The sequence below is a fragment of the Pseudopipra pipra genome, chromosome 13 (assembly GCF_036250125.1).
Source record: "Pseudopipra pipra isolate bDixPip1 chromosome 13, bDixPip1.hap1, whole genome shotgun sequence".
NCBI classification, from domain to species: domain Eukaryota; kingdom Metazoa; phylum Chordata; class Aves; order Passeriformes; family Pipridae; genus Pseudopipra; species Pseudopipra pipra.
The window spans coordinates 5390170-5410926 of NC_087561.1; the positions used below are offsets into that span (position 1 = coordinate 5390170).

The window sequence follows — 20757 nt, forward strand, 5'->3', positions numbered from 1 at the left end:
AGACAAAAAATTTAGCTGTAGCTCTCCTGAGGTACCAGTAGAAATTATGTCCCATGAGATTTCATTTCTGTAACTAGGGATTTCTTTCCTAGTTCTTTCCCTGGTAGGAACTATTTTGCTGCCTGGGCAGTCAGCCAAACATTGTAGCTGCAGAAGAAATCTTTCTTGATTTACTTCTACAGACCTTCATGACTATTCTTAGAAATGGCAAGCTGCTTTATTAGCCTTCTGAATTATTAAAAGTTCTCAAGTTAATTCCTTGTTATTAATATTTTGACTTTGTTTTATGTTTGCATCTGGCTGCAGATAATTCTTACAGGTACTGTCTTGTCTAGTACCTCCTTTATGTGTTGCAGAAGATGTATTTTATCTTGGATAAATACATTATGCATAATTGTTCTTTCTCAAATTGATGAGGCTCAACTTTTTCAAAAGCAGAATGAAGATCAAGGTTCTAGTTTCCAGTTTTTTAAGCCTGTTAATTCTTTGATTCCTTACAAGTTCTTGTACTCCCCTGGCACAGGTCCTATCATAGGGGCACTTTCCATCTTATCAGTCTCTGAAGACTGCCTAACCCTCATCCTTTCCTTTCCTTCCCTTTTCTTCCATTGTTTTCTTGCTTCTCTCTTATCCTGAATTCTCAACAATCTCCTCATGCCTCCCCATTGCCATTATTTGTGCTGACATATCCTTGCTTTCTTGTAGCCTTTTACATACCCTTGCTTTATCAGATGAATATATTGGGCAGAATATGAAAACAGCCATGTCACAAATTGCAGCAGAAGGTAAGTGACCTAATGACAAACAAAACCTGTCTCCAGATCCTCTGGGCTCATCTTCACTAATAGTTTGAAGAATGTCTGATGAGGATTTCTATTAACACATACAAGGCATTATAAGCTTACCCAAGTGTGAGATGAAACACAAATGAACAGGTAACACATAAGACATTTTGAACAGATTTAGAACAAGTGATCTAAGCCCATATTTTTAAAATAACTAAGCTCTGTGCATAACTTCTGAAAAGCAGTCGCATATTTAAACAGAAATAACACAACTTGAGGCAAATGCTGCTGGCATGACTCTGGGGCTGCAAGAGGAGGGTGTTCCTTTACATGTCCCTGCAGAAAGTCCCCTGACAAGCGGAATGAGCAGCCAGGCTTTGGAGACACAAAGGAAACACAAGTTCCAGCCTACAAAGGAACAGGGGGGGAACACCACCGTGTACCACAGTCTGGCCGAGCGTATGGGTGGGGGATTTATTGCAGCAAAGGCTGCAGAATTATGCTAGGCCATCGAAAAACTTTTAACAGACGTCGAAAAAGACCAGCCCGATTCCCTAAAACAAAGTTAATGGGGTTGGTTGGTTGGCTCGGTTTTTTGTTTGTTTGAATTAGTATTTGAAACATTTCTCGGTTAATGCTGGATTATGACAACTTTTCGTAGAGCTGACCCTAAATGCTCAGTGATTTAATTGTCCCAGAGATTTAAATGCCTCAGAGTTGCCCAGAGAGGTGTAATAGTCAACGAAATTCTATTCAGCCTGGAGAAGAGGCTGAAGGGAGACCCTATAGCAACTTCCAGTACCCCAAGGGGCTCCAGGAGAGCCGGTGAGGGACTTTCTACAAGGGCATGGAGTGACTGGACAAGAGAGAAGAGCTTCCCGCTGGAAGCCGGCTGGTTTTGTTCAGACTGAGGAAGGAATCCTGCGCTGAGGCGGGAGGGGCGGGGCTATGTGGGGCGGCCCCGCCCCGCGCATGCGCGGTGCCCTCCCGGGAAGGCCGGCGGCGCGCACCGCCCGGTTCCCGGCGGCGGGCCGTGCGCACGCGCGGAGGCGGCGAGGCCCGGCCCGGCCAGGCCCGAGAGCGGTGGCCGCGCCATGAGCGCCTGGTAGAGCGGCCGCGATGAACCTGCGCGGCTTCTTCCAGGACTTCAACCCCAGGTGAGGGCGGCGCGGGCACGGCCGGCCCGGCAGGGGCAGCGCGGCCGGGAGAGGCGCTGGGTGCGGGACCCTCAGCGTCCGAGCGGAGCGCGGCCTCGGGCGGCGCTTCGGCACCGCGGGCTCGGGCGGCGCCGGGAACACGCCGTTCCCGGTTTCCTTCACGGGATTAGCCAGGGTGGAAGAGACCTGTGAGATCATGGAGTCCAGCCCTCCCGGCGCCGCGGGGGTCGGTGTATGCTTCCCGGCGCTCCTCACCTGGTTCCCAGCCCGATTTCCAGTCTTCTTTTTTTTGTTTATTGTGTAACATTCTCAAATGATTCCAAGGCTCGTTGTGGTGTTTGAGTGCTCGCCGTGGTGCTCTGGGGTGCGGAGCTGCCCCACGTTCCCCCCTCAGGCTCGGTGTTGGCAGGCTGAGCAGTCCTAGGATGGTCAGGGAGCATCCCAGGGGGCAAGTCTGCATCCTGGCTCTCCTAAAATTATCAAGTCACTGCTACCTGGGATTCTGGCTGGCTCGCCAAGCGAGTACTCACACATGAAACTGTTTAAACTGAGAGAATGAGTTGAATTTTTTGCTGTTACCGGGAATTTTTAAGACCACGGAATAAAGCTGTCCAAGTAACTTGTGCAAGGTGGCTTGAGATGCTGAGAGTCCTGGAAAAGCCTTGCATGTGAAAGAGGCCTTACGTGATGGCAGTTACAGCGAGCTGTGTTCAGTCGTTGTTTAGACAAACAAAAGGGTAACCAGCGCTCCGGGAAATGCATTGTTGCAGAGGCTGAAGTAAACAATTGAAATATGTGTGGTTGGAAGTAATGGAAAAGTAGGAGCAGAAGTCCCAGAAGCTTTATGAAGTTTTGTTACAAGAGCGATGCTTGCAGCTTATTTGGGTGCTGAGTGGTGAATGAGCAAGCTGAATGTTGCACTTCTGCAGAAATCTTCATCTCGAGTGTTTTGATGCTGCTGGAACACTCGGGGAGCAGTGGTGCTTTATCACATGGCATTTTCCTCCTGTATTTATTGAGGAGCCAGGGAAGATACAAATTACACGAATATTGAATATTAAAGGATGGCTAGCTGAGGAAGCTGAGACATCTCTCTGTTGCTGTGAAGAGTGACTGGTTTATATCATCCCATCCCAAGGTAGCTTTATCAAGCATGTGAAGAAATGCTGACACAATAAATCTGCTTTTCCTTATGAAGAGGCAGATGAGACACTTGTCCTGAGTAGAGACAAAACAGCTTGATATCTAAGGGTAGCAATGCTGTTCTGAGGAATGCTTTGTTATTTGATGAGAATGGGAAGTGGATAGTTGGAGTTGTGCTGGTGGAGAGAGGGTTGTATCCCTGACTGTTGCTGCTTTACTCTGTTCCTTCGGTTATCCATGTTTTAAAATACATATAATTACTTCACTAAAGTGGTGTTGAAGCCTAAATATGTTTTTTATAAGGCAGTCTGTGAGCTTTTGGTGAATGGGTGGGTTACTTTTCCCTTCCTGTCTGGTGAGGAAATTGCCTACTATGTAATTATTTTGTTTCATGTTTGATGGTGAAATCAATTGCTGTGCCACTGCTCAAGTATTCCAGATACATTTATTCATTCTTAAATTGACTAAATCATAAAATATGTCAATATAGCTACTTAAAACTAATAAGCACCATCATCAGTATTCCAGTTAGAAACTTCAGTCTGCAATCAATAACTTTTAACAAAGTTTAACCTGTTGTTTTTTTCCATAGTGTTGCTTTTCTAACTGAACGTAAATATTAAGAAAAAAAATATCTGGAGTCTGCCCCTATTACAGTTTGTAGTAGCTTACAACCTCTAGTTAAAAGCGGTGAGGATAAAATTTCATAAATTACGTAATTTAGTTTTTGATGTTCGAAACCATGTTATTTGATTCGTGGGACAGAACACATTGTCTACAAACACATACAGCTGGTATATTTCCGAGCCTCTACTAATACAGCTCCCGACTGGATCCTTGTGGGAGGGAACTATTTATAGCTGTCCATTCATTGAGATTGTCATGCAAGAATGCTTTTGATGCATCCCCTCGAAGCAATGGTTTTATAAGTGAAAGAGGTGCTATATTTATAATGAAATACTGGATTCCTTGCAAAGAAGTTTGACACACGTTTTCTGTTAGGAAGTATCCCAGTTAAATTTCAGCTATGACTGATTTTGTTCTGTACAAAGTTCATGGGAAGTTGCCTGCCGTGATTTCTGACTCTTTTTTTTTGTTTGTTTGCTTGTTTTATTTAATAGCAAATTCCTTATTTATGCCTGCCTGCTGCTCTTCTCTGTGTTGCTCTCTCTACGTCTGGATGACAAGATTCAGTGGAGTTACTGGGCTGTGTTTGCTCCGATATGGCTGTGGAAGTTGATGGTGATTGTTGGTGCCTCGGTGGGAACAGGAGTATGGGCTCGGAACCCGCAGTACCGGTAAGTTGAGGATGTTTATTTGGCAGAACAGAGGGAATAGGATGTATGCTCTGTACTGAATTCAGTTCATAAATGGGTTTTTTAACAGCATAAGAGCATCTAGAACATTTGTTTCCAACATTTTAAAAATAATTATCATCAACTTACCAAGTGTCTTGGAATGTTTGCAAGATAGTGTGTTTTCTTTTTGGCAAGTAAATTGAATGCTTCCTTATCCTCTCTTCAGAGCAGAAGGAGAAACCTGTGTGGAGTTCAAAGCTATGTTAATTGCAGTAGGCATCCACCTGCTACTGCTGATGTTTGAAGTCCTGGTGTGTGACAGGATCGAAAGAGGAAACCATTTCTGGCTTCTGGTCTTCATGCCCTTGTTCTTTGTGTCTCCGGTGTCAGTCGCAGCGTGTGTGTGGGGATTCCGACACGACAGGTCCCTGGAGGTGAGGCTTCATTTGTGCTGTGTAAAACTCGTGGCAGTGCAGGACCAATTCTGTGACAGTTTGACTCTCAAGAAAGTGTGATATGGAGGACTGCATCAATCCAGTTAATTGTTTGCACTCACCTGCAAGTGTGAATGAAAATCATGATCAGGAATAATATAACTTTTTCTAGTATCTTCTAATTTTTTGCAACTACCAAATTGCAGCATGTGTTGAACCTGCCTTTTTATTATTGTATGTTAAAAGAACTCACCAGGAACTCTGCAATACGGACTAACACTGGACATTTACATGGAAACAACTGAAAACAATTCCACTGATAGCAAGCCCAGTCCCTAGGCAGAACTGAACTTCCAGAGCTCTTGGTAATCAGGGCTGAAAATGTCTTAATATCCCAATCTCTGTGTTTAATCTTTAATTTGGGAGTGTGGATGGTAGGCATAAAACAGTAAGGTTTTGCTTTCTGCCTCTATCTTCTCTAACTCCTTTTGGTTTTGGAAGGATTCTCAAGATATTCCCACGGTTCTGGCGTTTTGCAATGAACTTAGAATTCTTCCTGAATTTATTTTGTTTAAGGAATTTTTTGTTTTGCTATGTCCTTGAACTACCCCATTAAAAATCTGATTTTTAGGTGAGGTTCAGCTTTTTAAGGCATTTTAATTTTAAGGGACTATTTCTCTAACAGTAGCCTAGGGTGAGTTTATCACTAGAGAGAGAAACATTTATAGTAAGTGATTGTTAGAATGGCTGGTAAACTGATATTTTAAGTTGCTCATTTTAAAACAGTTGGCTATAGAATTTTATTTTGCAGGATTCTATTCACAGTTAACCATCCCTAAAAGTAAAATTTGTGTAGAAGTACTTGCCTTCTATTGGATGATGCTTGATTGCCCATTGATTTACAGATGACTGCACAGCTGCTAAGTACTGGCAGAAGAAAGTGGAATCCATAAAAGGCAACAGCTGTCTCTACTCATTTTTATAATGTTTTTTTTTTTTTAGTCTTTTATCATCTTCAGTTAGCGCTGTTCTACTTTCTTTTCTTTTTATTCCATGAAGATTTCATTATTTCCCTTTGATTTGCTAGAAACATAAGAGGGGCCTGTCTTTAATCCAGGACATTAATTTTTGACATGAGTAATCAAAGTAGTTGTTAATTTATTATTATTTTCAGAACCATTTAATCTGAAATATTGCCTGCTCATTGCAGTGATGAACATGGAGTCAGAGAAGTCCTTTGACTTGGTTATCTTGGTAATGGCTTTATCGTGCTAAGAGTTAACTAATGTTTTTTCTTTTTCTAGCTGGAAATCTTGTGTTCAGTCAATATTCTACAGTTCATATTTATTGCACTCAGACTAGACGAGATCATCAGATGGCCATGGCTTGTACGTAACAAGTGTTTTCTTCTTTGTTTAAATGCTGAATTTCATAAAGATATTTACTCTAGGGAACAGTTAATATGTGATTAGTCCATGATAACGTTCTTGCTTGCTTAGCAATCCTTCGCTGAAGGTCTGGCATTTCATTCAGTGGTAATTGGAGGCTGTTCTTTGGGCATTTCACCCTCTGAGGGAGAGGAATGTGCCACCAACTGCAGTTAATCCCTGAGCAGTAGTTGAAAGAGAAATCTTAACCAAAGTTTCCAATGGGAACAGTAAACTAGCCATGAAAATGATTGGTGAGTTAGAGAATGTGTTGGTAAATATGGTGTGGTAAATAACTAGTTTTATTTGTTGTGTTACCATGTCCATTTATTGTGCAACTGGTCACTGTAAACTGCTGAGATGTCCTGTCCCAAATGCCTTTAGAATACAAAAGTGCTCTTTTTGTGTCTGGATTTTTGCAAACTGCCATAAAACTGACAATCTGGCGTGGTTATGTCTGTCCTTTCTCTTTTCCTGAAATTTTGAGAAAGGATTGAAACCCTTCCAAATAAGGTGTCCACTGTAGGAAATACTTGCTAAAATCAATTTCAAGTACAATTTGAGCCCACGTAAAATCATGGATGTCTTACTAAAGTTGAACTACATTGACCTAATTTTAAATTGCTTCATCTTCATGGGGTTTAAAAAGCTGGGGAACCTCAGAGAGCTGATATGGCTCATAACAGCATGCTTGAATTGATGCTCTCCTGTTAGAGATTATATTAGTTAAAGACTTAAATTTCTTTTTCTTGTTTAGACTTAATATGTAGACATGCTACATTTAAAAGAACCACACCTGAAACAAATCAAATCTCTCTCTCCCTCAGGTTGTTTGTGTTCCACTGTGGATCTTGATGTCCTTCCTGTGCCTGGTAGTGCTCTATTACATTGTGTGGTCTGTTCTGTTCCTGCGCTCTATGGATGTGATTGCTGAGCAGAGGAGGACACACATCACGATGGCTGTCAGCTGGATGACAATTGTGGTTCCACTGCTCACATTTGAGGTTGGAAAAGCATAATGAGTTTGTGTCTTGTTCTTTTTTTCAGGGAGTGATGAATACTGGGTTTTTTAACTTACTGAAATGAGTGCTGCTTTTTGTTTTGGAATAAAATATTAACAGCAAATGTGTTCTTTAAAGTTTTTTTAGTAAAATCTGCATTGCATTGGAACTGTAACTATATGCTTCTGTGGAGACCATTTTTCCCCCACAGATGTGTGAAGTTAAAGATCTGAAATCAGCCTATGCTTTAAGCAGTTTGACAGCGAGTATTGCAATTAAACTGACACTATATTTTTTTTTCCATTTAGATCTTGCTAGTACACAGACTGGATGGACATAATTCTTTTTCCTTCATACCCATATTTGTTCCTCTCTGGCTTTCACTGATAACATTAATGGCAACAACATTTGGGCAGAAAGGTGGAAATCACTGTAAGTATTTTCAAAATCCTGGAAACAGATCGAAAATCAATGCTAAAATGTATTTTAGTAAGATTTGTATTTTGGAAAAGGGCTTTTCTATGTATATTCTCATGAAAGAATTCATATATTTGTTAGACTGTTGTTTTCAGGTGACCGCAGTAAGTTTTCTGTGCTTACAGTGTCATCCCATGTGGCACTACTTGCTTTGGTTGAGATGCAAAGTCCTTTGTGTTCTTTCTCTGTACTGATGTGACCTGATACTGTGTAACGTGTGAAATGAAATGGATTCTTGCTGTGGTAGTGTAATTGTAATTTATAGAGATGGATATACACACAGGCACGTGTGTGCAAATGCATGTCCTTATTCTGGATGTATATCTATGTGTATGTAACCTGAACTGCAGGGGTAAGAAACACTGAGAAGCAGCACTAACAAATTTTATATTATTCACATGCAAACAATCAAGAGAACTTAAATGAGATTGCATAGTCTGCCTGCTTAATTATGTGTTCATTCTGTTCTGCAGCAACATGAAATAATTTTCCCTTTTTTTTTAGGGTGGTTTGGAATTCGCAAAGACTTTTGCCAGTTCCTACTTGAAATTTTCCCATTCCTACGAGAATATGGAAATATTTCTTATGATCTTCATCATGAAGATAATGAAGAGACAGAAGAAACACCACTGCCTGAACCGCCAAAAATTGCACCAATGTTTCGAAAAAAGACTGGAGTGGTCATTACACAGAGTCCTGGAAAATACGTGATTCCACCTCCCAAGTTAAACATTGATATGCCAGATTAAGATGACAGTAGCATATTAAACTTGAACTGGTCATCAGCAGACAAATGTATTTCATCTCATGCCTTGTCCAAATTCCTTTAAAATAGGTATTGCTGAATCAGTGGCTTGGATTACACAAATCAGAGATCTCGAAGATAATCTGAGAGCTTTTCCAGAGGATTGTGGTTGTCTAATTTGTGAACCTTCCTAACGGGTTGGTTGCACGCTTGCCTGTATAGTATTTATATGAACATTTTTAGCAGTGTAATATATTGTTTAAAAGTCTTGTTGTGTACAGTATAAGTATTATCTAAAAGTATTTTTTTAAAAACCCTGTATGAAATGCCTATGCTATTCCAGGTGTCTTTTAGGTCCTAAATATACACTTGATTTTTGTGTCTCTTTTAAATGCTTTGGGGATGCCTTAGCATAGTACCTCTTTACTGCTTTTTCTGTTCAGCCACAATCATTGTCTCAACCACAGAGGCACAAGAGTGTTGCTCTTCTCATGCAACACTGGAAAGCTTTTTTGGGGGGGAGAAGTAGCATATATGGCAACTTACATGATGCTTTTGAGTTAGCCATGTAAATTTTCATGTAAGTATTTCAACTTTTGCACTGCCTTGGGAGTCACATGTTGCTTTTGTTGTTTTACCAGTTTCACATTTTGATACTTCCTGAGCAGCATGTACACCATTCTCCCACTAGACTGGCTGTTTAATAAGCTGTTCCCCATTGCATTGTGTGCAGTGTGTGCCAGAAACGTTTGTTGTAGGTCTCACAGCTGTTGGTTAGGTATAAATATCATAGCTTGGTCTTTGTTACCAACTTTGTGTTGGTTGGTGTAAATGATTAAACTTTTCAAGACAGGAACTCACTGGTGTTGCTATAGCATTTTCTTGTCTGAAGAAAGACCTGCTTTGACAGCATCTTGGACTTACAGGTGCTTTGGAGAAACTGAGTCTATGAAATCTGTAGTCCTGTAGCTTACAAAAATGGATGTCTGGTATTCCCAGATCCTTGCAGCTGCTCTCTGTGTTTAAGTAACCCCCAGTTTTGGTAGTTTAAATACCATAGGTTATGTTTCCCTAGTGTTAGCACGGCAATAAGAGAAGGGAGTGTATGGACATTTCTGCATGTGTGCAAAGTGCACACCTGTAAAACTTGGATATGGTGCTTCCATTCTTGATGCTGCAGAGCTCCCTCTTCCTGCCTGTGGAGCAGCTACTGGCTGAAACCCAGCCCAGCACTGTCCTATCCCATACCTTATTTTGTTGCAGTTTCATTTGTTTTGTGGCTCGAGTAAAAAAAATCTGTAAATGAAAACCAACAAGTGGTATTTAACATTTGCTGCTGCTGTTTCATGTCACTGGGACACTGGATGCTGCTCTGATGTCCCAGCAGCACAGCATGGGTGTCCTAGTGATGACTGAGAACTTTCCCTTGGGATTCTCAGTCAAGCTGGTCACTTCCTTTCAGCTGGCTGTCTGCAGGGCCATCTGGCTGCTAAGGTAAATGGCTTCAACTGAAAAATTTGCTCAAACCAAGAAAAAAGAATTTAAAATGGAGCTTTCCTCATTGGAAACTTCATGTGATTCTGGCCAAGGGATTTGAGTCAAGCTTGACTTCATGCAGCATGTGACAAAAGAACAGCTAGTGACTCTGCCTTTGGATCTACAATAGAAGGAAAGTTTCTACAAACCAACTGAGCAACACTGGTGAAGAAGAGAGCATCTGAATTCACCTGAGGAGAGCTCTAGCCAAAGCAATGCCTCCACATTCCTCAGCTTTCCAAAGCAGCTCTGGGATGGTGTTGAGAGCGATTGGTTTGAGTCCCTTTGGTGGGGTTACAAGGGGAAGTGTGTAATGATTCATGAAGAATAGTGCAAAGGAATGGTGGTGCAATGACTTGCCAGCAGGAGGAACAGCTAGGGAGGTACGTTGGGTCCTCTATGTGCAAACTAACTCAGGATATTCTGATGGGACAGATTATTGTTCCAATGAAATAAGCCTTTACTACATGGGAGATGAGCATGGCAGTAAACCTTCTGTCATTTGTTTCTCTACTCCTGAGGTACCATTTCTGAGTAACAGAAATGCTGACAGAATATACATTGGTTATTTCCAAGTACTTTAAACACATAAAATGAAAAGAATATTCTCAATGGGATTTTTTAAAATTTGCTATGAGTCTTGCTGTACCTGATGTGCAGTTTTCTTGTGGGTGAGGAGGTATGTGTCAGCATCGTATCATTCCATGCTAAAGTGGCTGACAATGGTGGTTGGGTTTCTAGATCAGTTTGTGTGTTTTTGAAAGATTACTTGTATTTTTCATCTTAAATGAGAGAAAGAAATGTAATATTTGCTTCATTTCATTTTTAACAAGCACCTTCTTTCTCATAATGGCCTTCCTACAACTTCTGTCAGGTCACAGAGCTGTATCCTTCATATGTGTATCTTGTGTACTTCCCTGTGAATGAAAACAATCTATCCTTAAAGTAGGATTAGGAGTGAGCTGTGAGACAGATACCCTATTAATGATGGCAGCCTGCTTTTAAGCACTATTTTCCTATAATCAGAGATGCAAGCATCATATAATACGGTTTTATTTGCTCACATTTTAAATTGGCACACAATACAAAATGATATGTTAAAAAAAAGGCATTTACTTAGTTGTTTACATAGGAAAATCTAGAAAAGAACAATAATTTCCAGTAATAGTCATAAAAATCACATCTTGCTTGTTTTGCCTCAAAAGAGCAGTTCTTCAAATGTATTTGCCATTTCAGTGTTGGAAGGGAATCCTAAACAAGATGCTGACTTGTGAATTACAAGTTTGTTTTTAGGCAGGAAAAACAGTAGTAAGGGGCAACACCTACACTTCTGAAGGGATCAGTTCTTCAGGGATGTCCACCTGCCACACACCTGTTCTCCCCCTGGCAGGAATTGGTTCCAGGAGCCATCTTGGATTTGAAACAACAGTCAGGTATTTCTGTTCTAGATTACTGAGGACAGCTTTGTTTTCCAGCTCCAGAATCTCTTCAGGAGGCAGGTTTTCTGGATAGAGTGATGTTTCTCCAACGTCAATTAATCCTGTTTTGTAAAATTAAAATACAAAATTAGTTGCCTGTTTGATCTCCAAGAGAAAAGTTTTCCAGAAGTTACCCTCCCTGAGGACACACAGAACAGCCACTTTGTTACCAGAGGCACACAGTCAGAGGGATGCACACCTCCAGCCTGTGCCTTTTGCTGCAGTAGATGGACCAGGTGACTGACCTTAGATGGGTGAAGAACAGGAGAAGCACCCAGTTATAATCACCACAACTCAGTGATAGAGAATTCTGTGAAAAGCAGCCTGCAGCTAAGGAAATACACCTGCTACCAAAACTCCTGAGCTACATTTGGCCTTGAAACAGATTCATTAAAGCATAAAAAAACATTCTGCCCCTCTCAGGACACTATTCTATTAACATTTTAAAATCATTAAACTATATGGAAATTCCTGCTGTCTGGAAACCTTTTCATGTCACAAAAGGGAATTTCTATATTGCTTAGTGATTAAAAATGTTAAATAAGGATCAAAGAAGCTTTGATATCTATTCTGCAACTGACTGTGCAATTTATGCCAAGGCTCCAAATCTGCATATAATGTAGGACCTACAGTTTTCAGCACCAAAGAACCACAACAATTTTTCAGTGTGATAGAAGTAATCTGTTGTACCGGAATAGCTACAAATATTCAAATGCCAATGAAAGATAGATGGTTTAACAAATATACCTACACAGAAATGGTGCAAAATGACTGCTGGATAAAAACTTTTTAAGTGGACAGTGCAGCAACATCCACTGTATGTCAGCACAATGTATCCAATGAAACACCACTCCATCCTGACTGTTACAGAAACCAACTTCACTGCCCAAACACTGTGTGTCAGTACAACTGAAACAGGATTTATGTAATTACTTATGTAATACTTTAAGATGACATGTAAAGCGCTGCAATGTCATGACTTCACTTGACCATGAGTACTGCAAGAGTTCCTCAGCTCAAAATGCAAAAAGTGTGGAATTGACACTTATTATCTTGAGACAAAATAACGTGCAACCTGTGTTATCTTACTGCATGACGAGTAAGCACAAATCCATTTATTTCTTGTACTGACTTTGTAGCCTGAAGTTTTAAGTAGAGTGTTTTTAGAAGACAGAGGCCTGACTAAAATTCTTCAACCTAAAGGTCAAAAATACCTCACATTTCCAACACAATGAAATAGTACAAATTTTACTGACAACTTCCCTTGCTGTACTCAGCCTACAGGAATTGAAATAGACCCCCCTACCTATCACAATTCAGGCTCCACTCCTTCAGAGTGCTAAAAAAATGTCATAAGGAGCACAACCACGTGAAGCACATGTGTATTTGAATGTTAAAAAACTGAAAGCTTGCTTGGAAAATAAAACCTCAGGTTGCTTACCTGCAATAACTCCTCTGCCGAATTTTTCCCCTTCATCCAACAAATCTCGCACTTGTTTTGGTGTCATACCAAACCTATTCAAAAGAATGTCTCTCCATGATTCATCTTCCCAGTCCTTAACAGCGATATGAATAGCAATGGTGCAGTTCTTGTAGCCTGCTAGCAAGGGACGCCAGCGAGTCTCCACTGTTTTGATCTGGTTCAGAAGCAACCCCGCGTAGGGCTGTCGGAAGGAAAGGCACCCGAATTTCATCGCGTTGCCCGCATCAGAGCCCGTTTATTTCCTGTAAACACACAGACAGCCGGAGATGAGTCCCTACGAGCGGCCGATGCCAGTGACGAGCTCCCGGCCCCGGAGCTGCGCGGCCTCCCCGGGGGCGGGTCCGCACCGCGGGCCGCGCTCTGCCCGCGCCGCCCGAACCCGCGCACGGCCCCGGCACCGCCCCGGCACCGCGGCGGGAGCTGCCGAGCCCCACGGCCCGGCCCGGCCCGGCCGCCTCCCGCGGGGAGCGCTCGGCCGCCGCACGGCCATGGAGGCCCCGGGGCCGCCGCTTACCTGAAGTGGCGGCTCCGCGCCCTCCCTGCGCTCGCCGGGGCCGCGGCGGACGGTGGGTGCGGGCGGCGGGGCGGGGCGGGCGGGAGGCGGTGGCGGCCCCGGGGCGGGTTGCCGGGCCCGGCGGTGCTGCGGGTCCCGCCCGGGGCACCGCGTGTTCCCGGTCCCTGCGGGCTCTCGGCCGTCCCTGGAGGCCGGGTGGGGTCACGGGCCGGCCGCTTTCCTCCCCGCTTTCTTTAGCCACTGGTTGGTTTGGGAGAGAATTTTCCCAAGTGCTCTCATCCGGCCCTGCTGCTCGAGGAGCATCTCGTCTGTGTCCTGTGGCTGTTCAGTTGTGTGTTCGGCATCAAGGCTTTGCCTTTCTAATACAAATATTTTGAGCAACGAGGATACTTACTGACAACAGGTTTTGTCTGTGCCGGTCCCCTTGTGGACCGTGGCAGCAGGGAGCGATGTGTGAAGGCCTAGTGAGCACAGTAAAAATCGGAGACCTTACAGTAAAGGATAATTTGCATATAAAGGGGGTTAAAATAGATTTGTTATTCTCTGTGTGCTCAGTTTTAATGGGCAACCAATATATATATTCTATGTCAGTAAACACGTGTTTTTACAAAGTCAGTTTCCAGTGTATATAAATAAAAGTGACCTCATTCAGGCAGACACTAATACTGACAGTGGCTGCTGATGCAACAAGTTGAAGAGTTGAGTCCTGCTTGAATTTCTGCAGGTATAGAAGATAAAAAACCCCCAGATATATCTGTATCGAAACAGAAATCACAGGAGATGCCATCTTTCCTGGAGAGCCATATATAACAGCTGAGGGCTATAAATGTGAGAAGTATTTGGGGAGCTTTTCCACGCACGCAGCATCTGCAAGTAAGAAAGCAGGGAGGGGAGAACATTGACCAAAAGGAGTGAGTTTGCAGTAGAAGTTAGGAGAGACAGGCAAGAGGAAAAAAAGAGGAAAACTAGGAGAGAAGGAAAAGAAAAAATGGTAGTATTTACAAAGGGATGGGTGACGATGACCTTTGTTTTGTCCTTTGCTCTGTTGAACCACATTTTTCAACCATGAGAAATCTCAAAATTACTTTAACAGGAACTCAGAGATGGAAAGACAAAAGTGACGTGCTGGAATTCCACTGGGAGAGAGGTAGGCTGTTCCTTTAAGAAGGGCAGAGAAACTTCATACAGCAAAAGGTAAGATTAATGATGGTTTTTGTCCAGATCTGTGACATTGTGAATAACAGGTATTTTATAACTGCAGGGTTAGATGATTCTTTTCTGACGATAAGTCCTTCACATTGCTTTTCTGAGAGCCAGTTTTGGTGTACACTTTAAGTATACATTCAGTGAATGTTTTGTGTTCTGAAGTGTTTTATGGCTGATAGACTTTAACTGTTGAGACATAGTTTTTCTTATTACCATTTTCTGAAATTTCTGCTTCATTATCCCTTTTTCCCCTGAATATTTCTAATATTTTGTTCAAAATGTTCCAAATGGAGTAATTCCAGTCCTTTATATAATGCCATAATAAGCAGATAAATTAATAGATGACGTGAATTTGAAGTCACTGTAGCTTTCACAGGGTTATTATTTTGAATGGGTTTTTTTGGCTTTCAGCTATTTCCATCTTACTAGATGTTCATGGTTAGTTGAAGAACCTGTTGAATTTGTTTAGAGTTGCAAGTAAGTAATAAGCTTTCATGGGGGTTTTGGTATTTGCTTTGGGTATTTTTCCACTATATAATTCCAGTTTATGTGAGGTTTATTTATTTTGGAGAAAATATAGGCCAAAATGTTTTCATGTTGTGTAAGTAGCTTTGTTTTATACTCATGTAACTTACAGCAGGATTTTGTATCGTGTTTCATCACATAAATAAAATAGATTTTTTTTTCTTGATTTAAGGAAAAATCTCCAAGGTACTTAAAATCTCAAATCTAAATAAAATGTAAATAGCAGAAGACTTGTTTGCTTCTGCCAAAGGTGAATAAATATTATGCTTAAAATCTCCTGTCACAAAACTAGCTTACTTGGTTTGTAGAAACCTTGTCCCACATATTGTGATACTCACCGGGAGACTTAAAAACAATTTCTAGCAGCACCTAAAAAAGGCCCTAAAATTAGCAGTCTTTGTGTTTGTGTTCAGCCTTTTGTGTGATGAGTGGTAAACTGACTTTCGTAGGTTTTCTCAGGATAGAAGATAATGATTTGAGGTGTACAGCACTGAATATGATGAAGAAAATTCATTCTGATCTTAGCAGATGATCAGCTTATGCTTAACATCTTAGATGCACATCATTGTTTCTTAGTCATTGTGGCTTTCAAGTGCTAACACCAATCCCAAATTATCTACTCTTGGTGCAGTACCTCACATGATTATAATCTCAGCAACAGGAAATTCTGCAACTTGTGTATCTACTCCTGTAACATATACTTCCTTTCTGTGTTTCTGTGTTAGCTCTTCTTAGCACATCCCTTAATTTAATTTTGATAGAATAAAGACTGCATAATTCCCATTACAGAATGTGTTACTGCTTTCTGAGGAGCTAAAACAATGCCTGGTACATCATTTTTAAGGAGGCAGGTCTGATCTCATCTAGATAGGCAAGCATTGCTGTGTTGCTTGTCACATCCACTTAGTAGCTGATTTTACAGGACTCAGTGCACAGCAATAGGGGCTGGGATATCTTGGGTCAAAATCAGGTCAAGGGACTTGATCAGCTGCAGTTCATTTCAGAAGCAGGGACAGATGCAGTGCAGGATGTTCCAGGATATGGAGGTCAAAACTGAAATTTTGGCTGGTAATAAGCCACAAAATACAATTCAATACAATTATTTGTAGTGAGTGGTCACTGTTTAATAGTTGACATTCACAAGAAGCTGGACTGTGTTGACAAATGAACATACATTGCATTTTACTACATTTTAGAATATCAAACTGCGAAATGTGATGCTGTGACTCTATTCTTTTGGCAAGAGTTCCATCTTAAGGACTTCTACCAGCCTTCTGTGTTTTGCCTCCTTTGCCTTAATTTTACTCTGTCTCTCATTCTAATATTACAGTTTGTGAAGCTTCAGTACATGCTGGAAAACCAGCCTCATATTGTTCTTATAGCCAAATGAAAGAGCTTCTAATTTTTGGAGACATTAACTTTTTTGAAGCATATAGGTATGAATTTTTGGTAAAGGGACAAGTGTTTAGTCCCACTGCACTGAGGATGCACCTGAGGCTGCACACCTGGTCTGTACAGCTTTGCAGGTGTGCAGTGGAATAAAGAGTCAGCAATTCCCATGCACCCAGACAGACAAGATGTGATGCAAAGTAGCAACAGGGATCTTATTAACAAGGGGAGCTGAACTCCTAAGCTTCCATCATAGATGAGTTTTTGTCTTCCCTTTCATTACCAATTACTGGGCTTTTTGAATAATTTATTTATGATAATTTATCTCAGAAATAAATAGGACATACGTAATACCTGGATGAGTCTGTGTATTTAGAACATTATTTCGGTGATATTCATGTTGCATTCCAGTCTCTACATTCATGGCACCCTTAGTCCTCTAAAATTGCCACAAGTGCCTGATTTTCTTACTTGTTGGGGACAAGGAGCAACCGTTGTTGTTTCTCTCCAGAATATTACATTGCAATTAAAGGGTTTTCTAAACACTGAAGTTATGAGTTGGAGCTCTTATCTGAGTAGGGTCCAAAATTTTCTGATAGGCAAATGTTTTTGCTTCCTTCAGCTATGCTTATTTTTCTGTGTTATTTAAAGCAGCTAAATATGTATATAAGGAAACAATATGTGCACTTTTTTTTCCCCAGTAAATGTTCTTGGTACTACACAGTGTGCTAGACATCCCTAAACCTTTATTACTCCCAACACATGCAATGTCCTGCCTTGTCCCTTTTCCATTAGACCTTGCTGCTGAATTTTCCATGTATTTGAACTGGGCATTGATTGTGTGAGCATGGGACAGGCCAGGTCTGCTTGTGAGTTTTTACCTGCTTAGTGATTTATTTCCGAATTTATAGGTTACTAATATTCAGAGACCATCCTGGTCTTTCTGCTTTTCTGAAGGTTAAAAGAAGGTTGTAGCTATAGGCTGAACACCAAGCTAGCTGATTTAGAAACATCTTGTGTAGCTCTCTGTAGCAATCTTTTTTGATTGAGATACGTGGCTCCATGCTGAGGTAATCTGCAGGGGAAGGAGAGCTTGTAGTAATGAGCTCTCCTTCCCCTGCTGATTATTATGTCCAATCCACAGGCAACTCTGCAGTATGTGGCTGCATAAAACATTTTTAAAGATAAGACTGATCAACACCTTTTTATGGCCATGAGTCCATAAGCAGGGTTCATGCCCTCTGAAATGCTGAAAACTACTTTTAAATTAATCTGCACTCCTGCTATAAAGGGAGTAGGTTTTATTACTTCATCTAATTGATGCTGTCTGTCCAGTTTTATAATTATTTCAGGTTTTAATCTGTTTTCAGATGCAAGGTGTTACTGCAAGTTTTAAAAAATCATTTAGAGCTGTTTCTAATAGATGGAAAGTTTGCACTGCTAAAGTAAAATATGGACAACTTCCTTAATTTCCTTAGTAAAATCTACTTGATATGACAGTTACAGTGCTTAGGAATTCTTCAAAAATTTCTACTGTGTTTGGCTAAGTACCTTTTCATTCCATCTAATCAGGAGACACTTAAAGGAAGAAGAGAAAATGAATTGCCTCACCATTTTGAATTTAGCCACAAAAGATATTCCTGACAAGAACTACAAAAAAGGATTCATGTGCAGAAGCAAATGCATTTTCTAACCTTATGTTCTTTTATAACTAAAACATTACTTTTTGACTACTGATAAAACACTAATAGAAATGGCAAATGCAGTTTTCCTCTGAATTATCTTCCTCTCTGAGCATCTTCCCTGAGAGAAATGCCTCCATATCAGGGCTTTTCAATGGGAAAGTTTTTTTGAGTTGTGTTTTGGGGCATTTTTTGTCATTTTTGTTTGATTGTTTTCAGATTCTTAGTGTCTGTATAGTCTGTGTTAGAGAAGGTACCAATAAATAGGTTGTTATATTACTGGGAAGAATATTATTAAAGAATTTAAGAAAGATGTCACTTCTAGCTGATACAGGTTGTTAAAACTGCTTTTGGCATTCTGCATAAGATTTAAAAATAGTTAACTTCTGGCTTGCTCTTCCTAATAATAGTAATATTCCTAATATTACTTTAGTGACTTTTGTGGGTTTCACTGCAGTAATAACTGTATGTTATTATTAGTTTTATATATTTTTTTCTTATATATGTATGTATTGAAATTTTAGGTACACCATATGTTGTGAGGTACACTATCTCATACTTTCTCCATTTTTGTTTGTTTGTTTGGGGTTTTTGTTTTGGGTTTTTTTGTTTGTTTGGTTTGGTTGTTTTCAGGAACTTTTTGCATATATTAGACTTAAATGCTCTCTTGATTGTCAAGTGTCTTGATTTTCCACTTCCTTATTATCCCCATTTAGCAGTTACAGTATATTTTATTCACATGTGCCTACTTAGATGAAGGGTTACATTTCCTTAGGCATACTTGCCAAGAGAAAGCAGTCTGCCATCAGTTATTTCTACAGTGTTAATCTAAGGGTACCCTGCAGTACTCCATATTGTGTTTTAATCATTAATAAAGATGTCAAACGAGCCTTATTTCTAATCCATCAGCAAGCAGAAATATAAAAAATATAATTTAGGCCGATTTTATGCCTAATCTGAGCATGTCTTAATTATCAAAGTAGGTGTGAATTGAGGGCAAATAAACTCGTTGCAAATAAACTCAGTCAAACCCCCTGTAGCCTGTCCCGGCTGTCCCTGGGTGGCGCCCGGACCCACCGAACAGTCCCGCGGGTCCTGCGGCTTTCCAAAAACCCTCCTTCGGCCTGCCTTTAACTACTTGCTCTGCTTCTGGGAGACGGCGTTGTTTCCATACCAGGTCAGAAATAGTGATGATTAGAACAGGGACAACATATTATGTTAGTAGCACGAACTGTCATTTAATTGAAAAATCAGCTTGGAAGTATCTCATGTAGGTAACTGAATTACTTTACATTAAAGGGAGGGAAGATGCTGACATGCTGTGCACTGCAACAGTCTATGGCACAGTTGTGTTTTATTTAGGTAACAGAGCTGCTGTTGTGTGTATAGAGCTTCATTTACTACATGCTTAATTCAGATCTAATTTGGTTTCCTTCTCCCAGCTCCAATCTTAGTCCCACTTTACTACCATTACTGCAACTCTGCTGCAGCTCCTGCATTGTTTCGTTAGCCCATAAGTTCAAACACCTGTGGGGGTAACGGCAAGTCCTGCTTCTCAAGCATGCTGAGACTGAGCAAAAAGAATTTAACCAGATGGTCTGAAGAGCCACATAATTAATGTGGAGGACTACACTGTGTGATCATTTGATAAACGTTTTGTCTTCATACCCAAAATCAAGAACACATGCCAGTTCTTCTTTGGGGTAGAGGGCAATAGGGATTTAATCATGGGGAAAACAGAGAAAAGCTGGTTTTGTTAAAGGGAGAAGAAACCTTATGTCTCTGAGATACCTGATAGCAAAGGAGGAGCAGGTGTTCTGGATAAAGAGGAGTTGTGAATCTTTTGCAGTTAGTGTTTTATTGAGAGTAAAGGTTAAGTTGAAAGGCAGCATGGTACCCACTGTCCCAATCCTACAGATTATTTGTAAAGAAAGAGGGAGTCAGGACCGTGTGGCCCCTCTCTAGAAGTGTCTTTACTTTCTTGTTAGCATCTGCTTGCATGAGGAATATGTAAGTAAATGAGTAATAATAATCCTCTGTGGCATTTAAACATCTGGCGTACTTGAATTCAAAGTGTGCATAGAATTCACCAGAGTTAAAAATAAATGCAGTTAAATCTGTTCAAAGCCTGAAAATAGCAATTCTAGATATAAATATTTAAGCGTACTTGAAGTCTGATATATCAATTTTGGCTGTGTTGAAGACAGTAGAGCCTCCAGTGTTGTTAGTGCCTGTGAAAAGGGCACGGGGCAAATGAAGTGTAACAAAGTTTTGCTACTTTTGATTCCCACATACAAATTATTTCTATGTCCAGTGCTTAAAATCTAAAGCCACAATAGTTTTTAACCTCAGGAACTATGGAATCATGTTGATGAGAAAGAGTGGGACTGTGAAGTATTTACTTACTTATCATCTGTGAAATATTGTATCACTGTTTAAAATGGTTGTACAATATATCACAAGCTACCAGAAACATT

The 20757-nt window shown here is 40.7% G+C and overlaps 3 protein-coding genes across 6 annotated transcripts in view; 2 read left to right on the forward strand and 1 right to left on the reverse strand.

Annotated features, from left to right (window-relative positions):
- Window positions 1-1780: 1780 nt before the first annotated feature.
- Window positions 1781-9323, forward strand: TMEM185A (transmembrane protein 185A). The gene is made up of 7 exons (XM_064669757.1): window positions 1781-1942; window positions 4207-4383; window positions 4610-4817; window positions 6122-6205; window positions 7072-7248; window positions 7554-7677; window positions 8227-9323. The coding sequence occupies exons 1-7, from the start codon at window positions 1905-1907 to the stop codon at window positions 8469-8471; spliced, it is 1053 nt and encodes a 350-aa protein (XP_064525827.1). The 5' UTR covers window positions 1781-1904; the 3' UTR covers window positions 8472-9323.
- Window positions 9324-11040: 1717 nt separating this feature from the next.
- On the reverse strand, window positions 11041-13175 carry LOC135421375 (EOLA-like protein). Its single transcript, XM_064669758.1, has 2 exons — window positions 12923-13175; window positions 11041-11543 (listed from the first exon to the last, which is right to left on the reverse strand). Exons 1-2 carry the CDS (start codon window positions 13173-13175, stop codon window positions 11326-11328), a joined length of 471 nt encoding a protein of 156 aa, XP_064525828.1. The 3' UTR covers window positions 11041-11325.
- The window catches only part of MAMLD1 (mastermind like domain containing 1), a 256661-nt gene continuing 249032 nt past the window's right edge, over window positions 13129-20757 (forward strand). For all 4 annotated transcript variants that reach the window (XM_064669754.1, XM_064669753.1, XM_064669755.1 and 1 more), the window contains exons 1-2: window positions 13129-13208; window positions 14572-14672. The gene's annotated coding sequence lies outside the window, so the exon portion shown is untranslated. The remainder of the gene's footprint in view (window positions 13209-14571; window positions 14673-20757) is intronic.

Excerpts from the sequence above, each read along its gene's own strand:
- TMEM185A (XM_064669757.1), top strand. The coding sequence starts at position 1,905 with ATGAACCTGCGCGGCTTCTTCCAGGACTTCAACCCCAG. Across the intron at positions 1,943-4,206 it reads TTCCAGGACTTCAACCCCAG|CAAATTCCTTATTTATGCCT; the intron begins GTGAGGGCGGCG and ends TTTATTTAATAG. Across the intron at positions 4,384-4,609 it reads GCTCGGAACCCGCAGTACCG|AGCAGAAGGAGAAACCTGTG; the intron begins GTAAGTTGAGGA and ends TCCTCTCTTCAG.
- LOC135421375 (XM_064669758.1), bottom strand. The coding sequence starts at position 13,175 with ATGAAATTCGGGTGCCTTTCCTTCCGACAGCCCTACGCGGGGTTGCTT. Across the intron at positions 11,544-12,922 it reads CGGCAGAGGAGTTATTGCAG|GATTAATTGACGTTGGAGAA; the intron begins GTAAGCAACCTG and ends TTTACAAAACAG.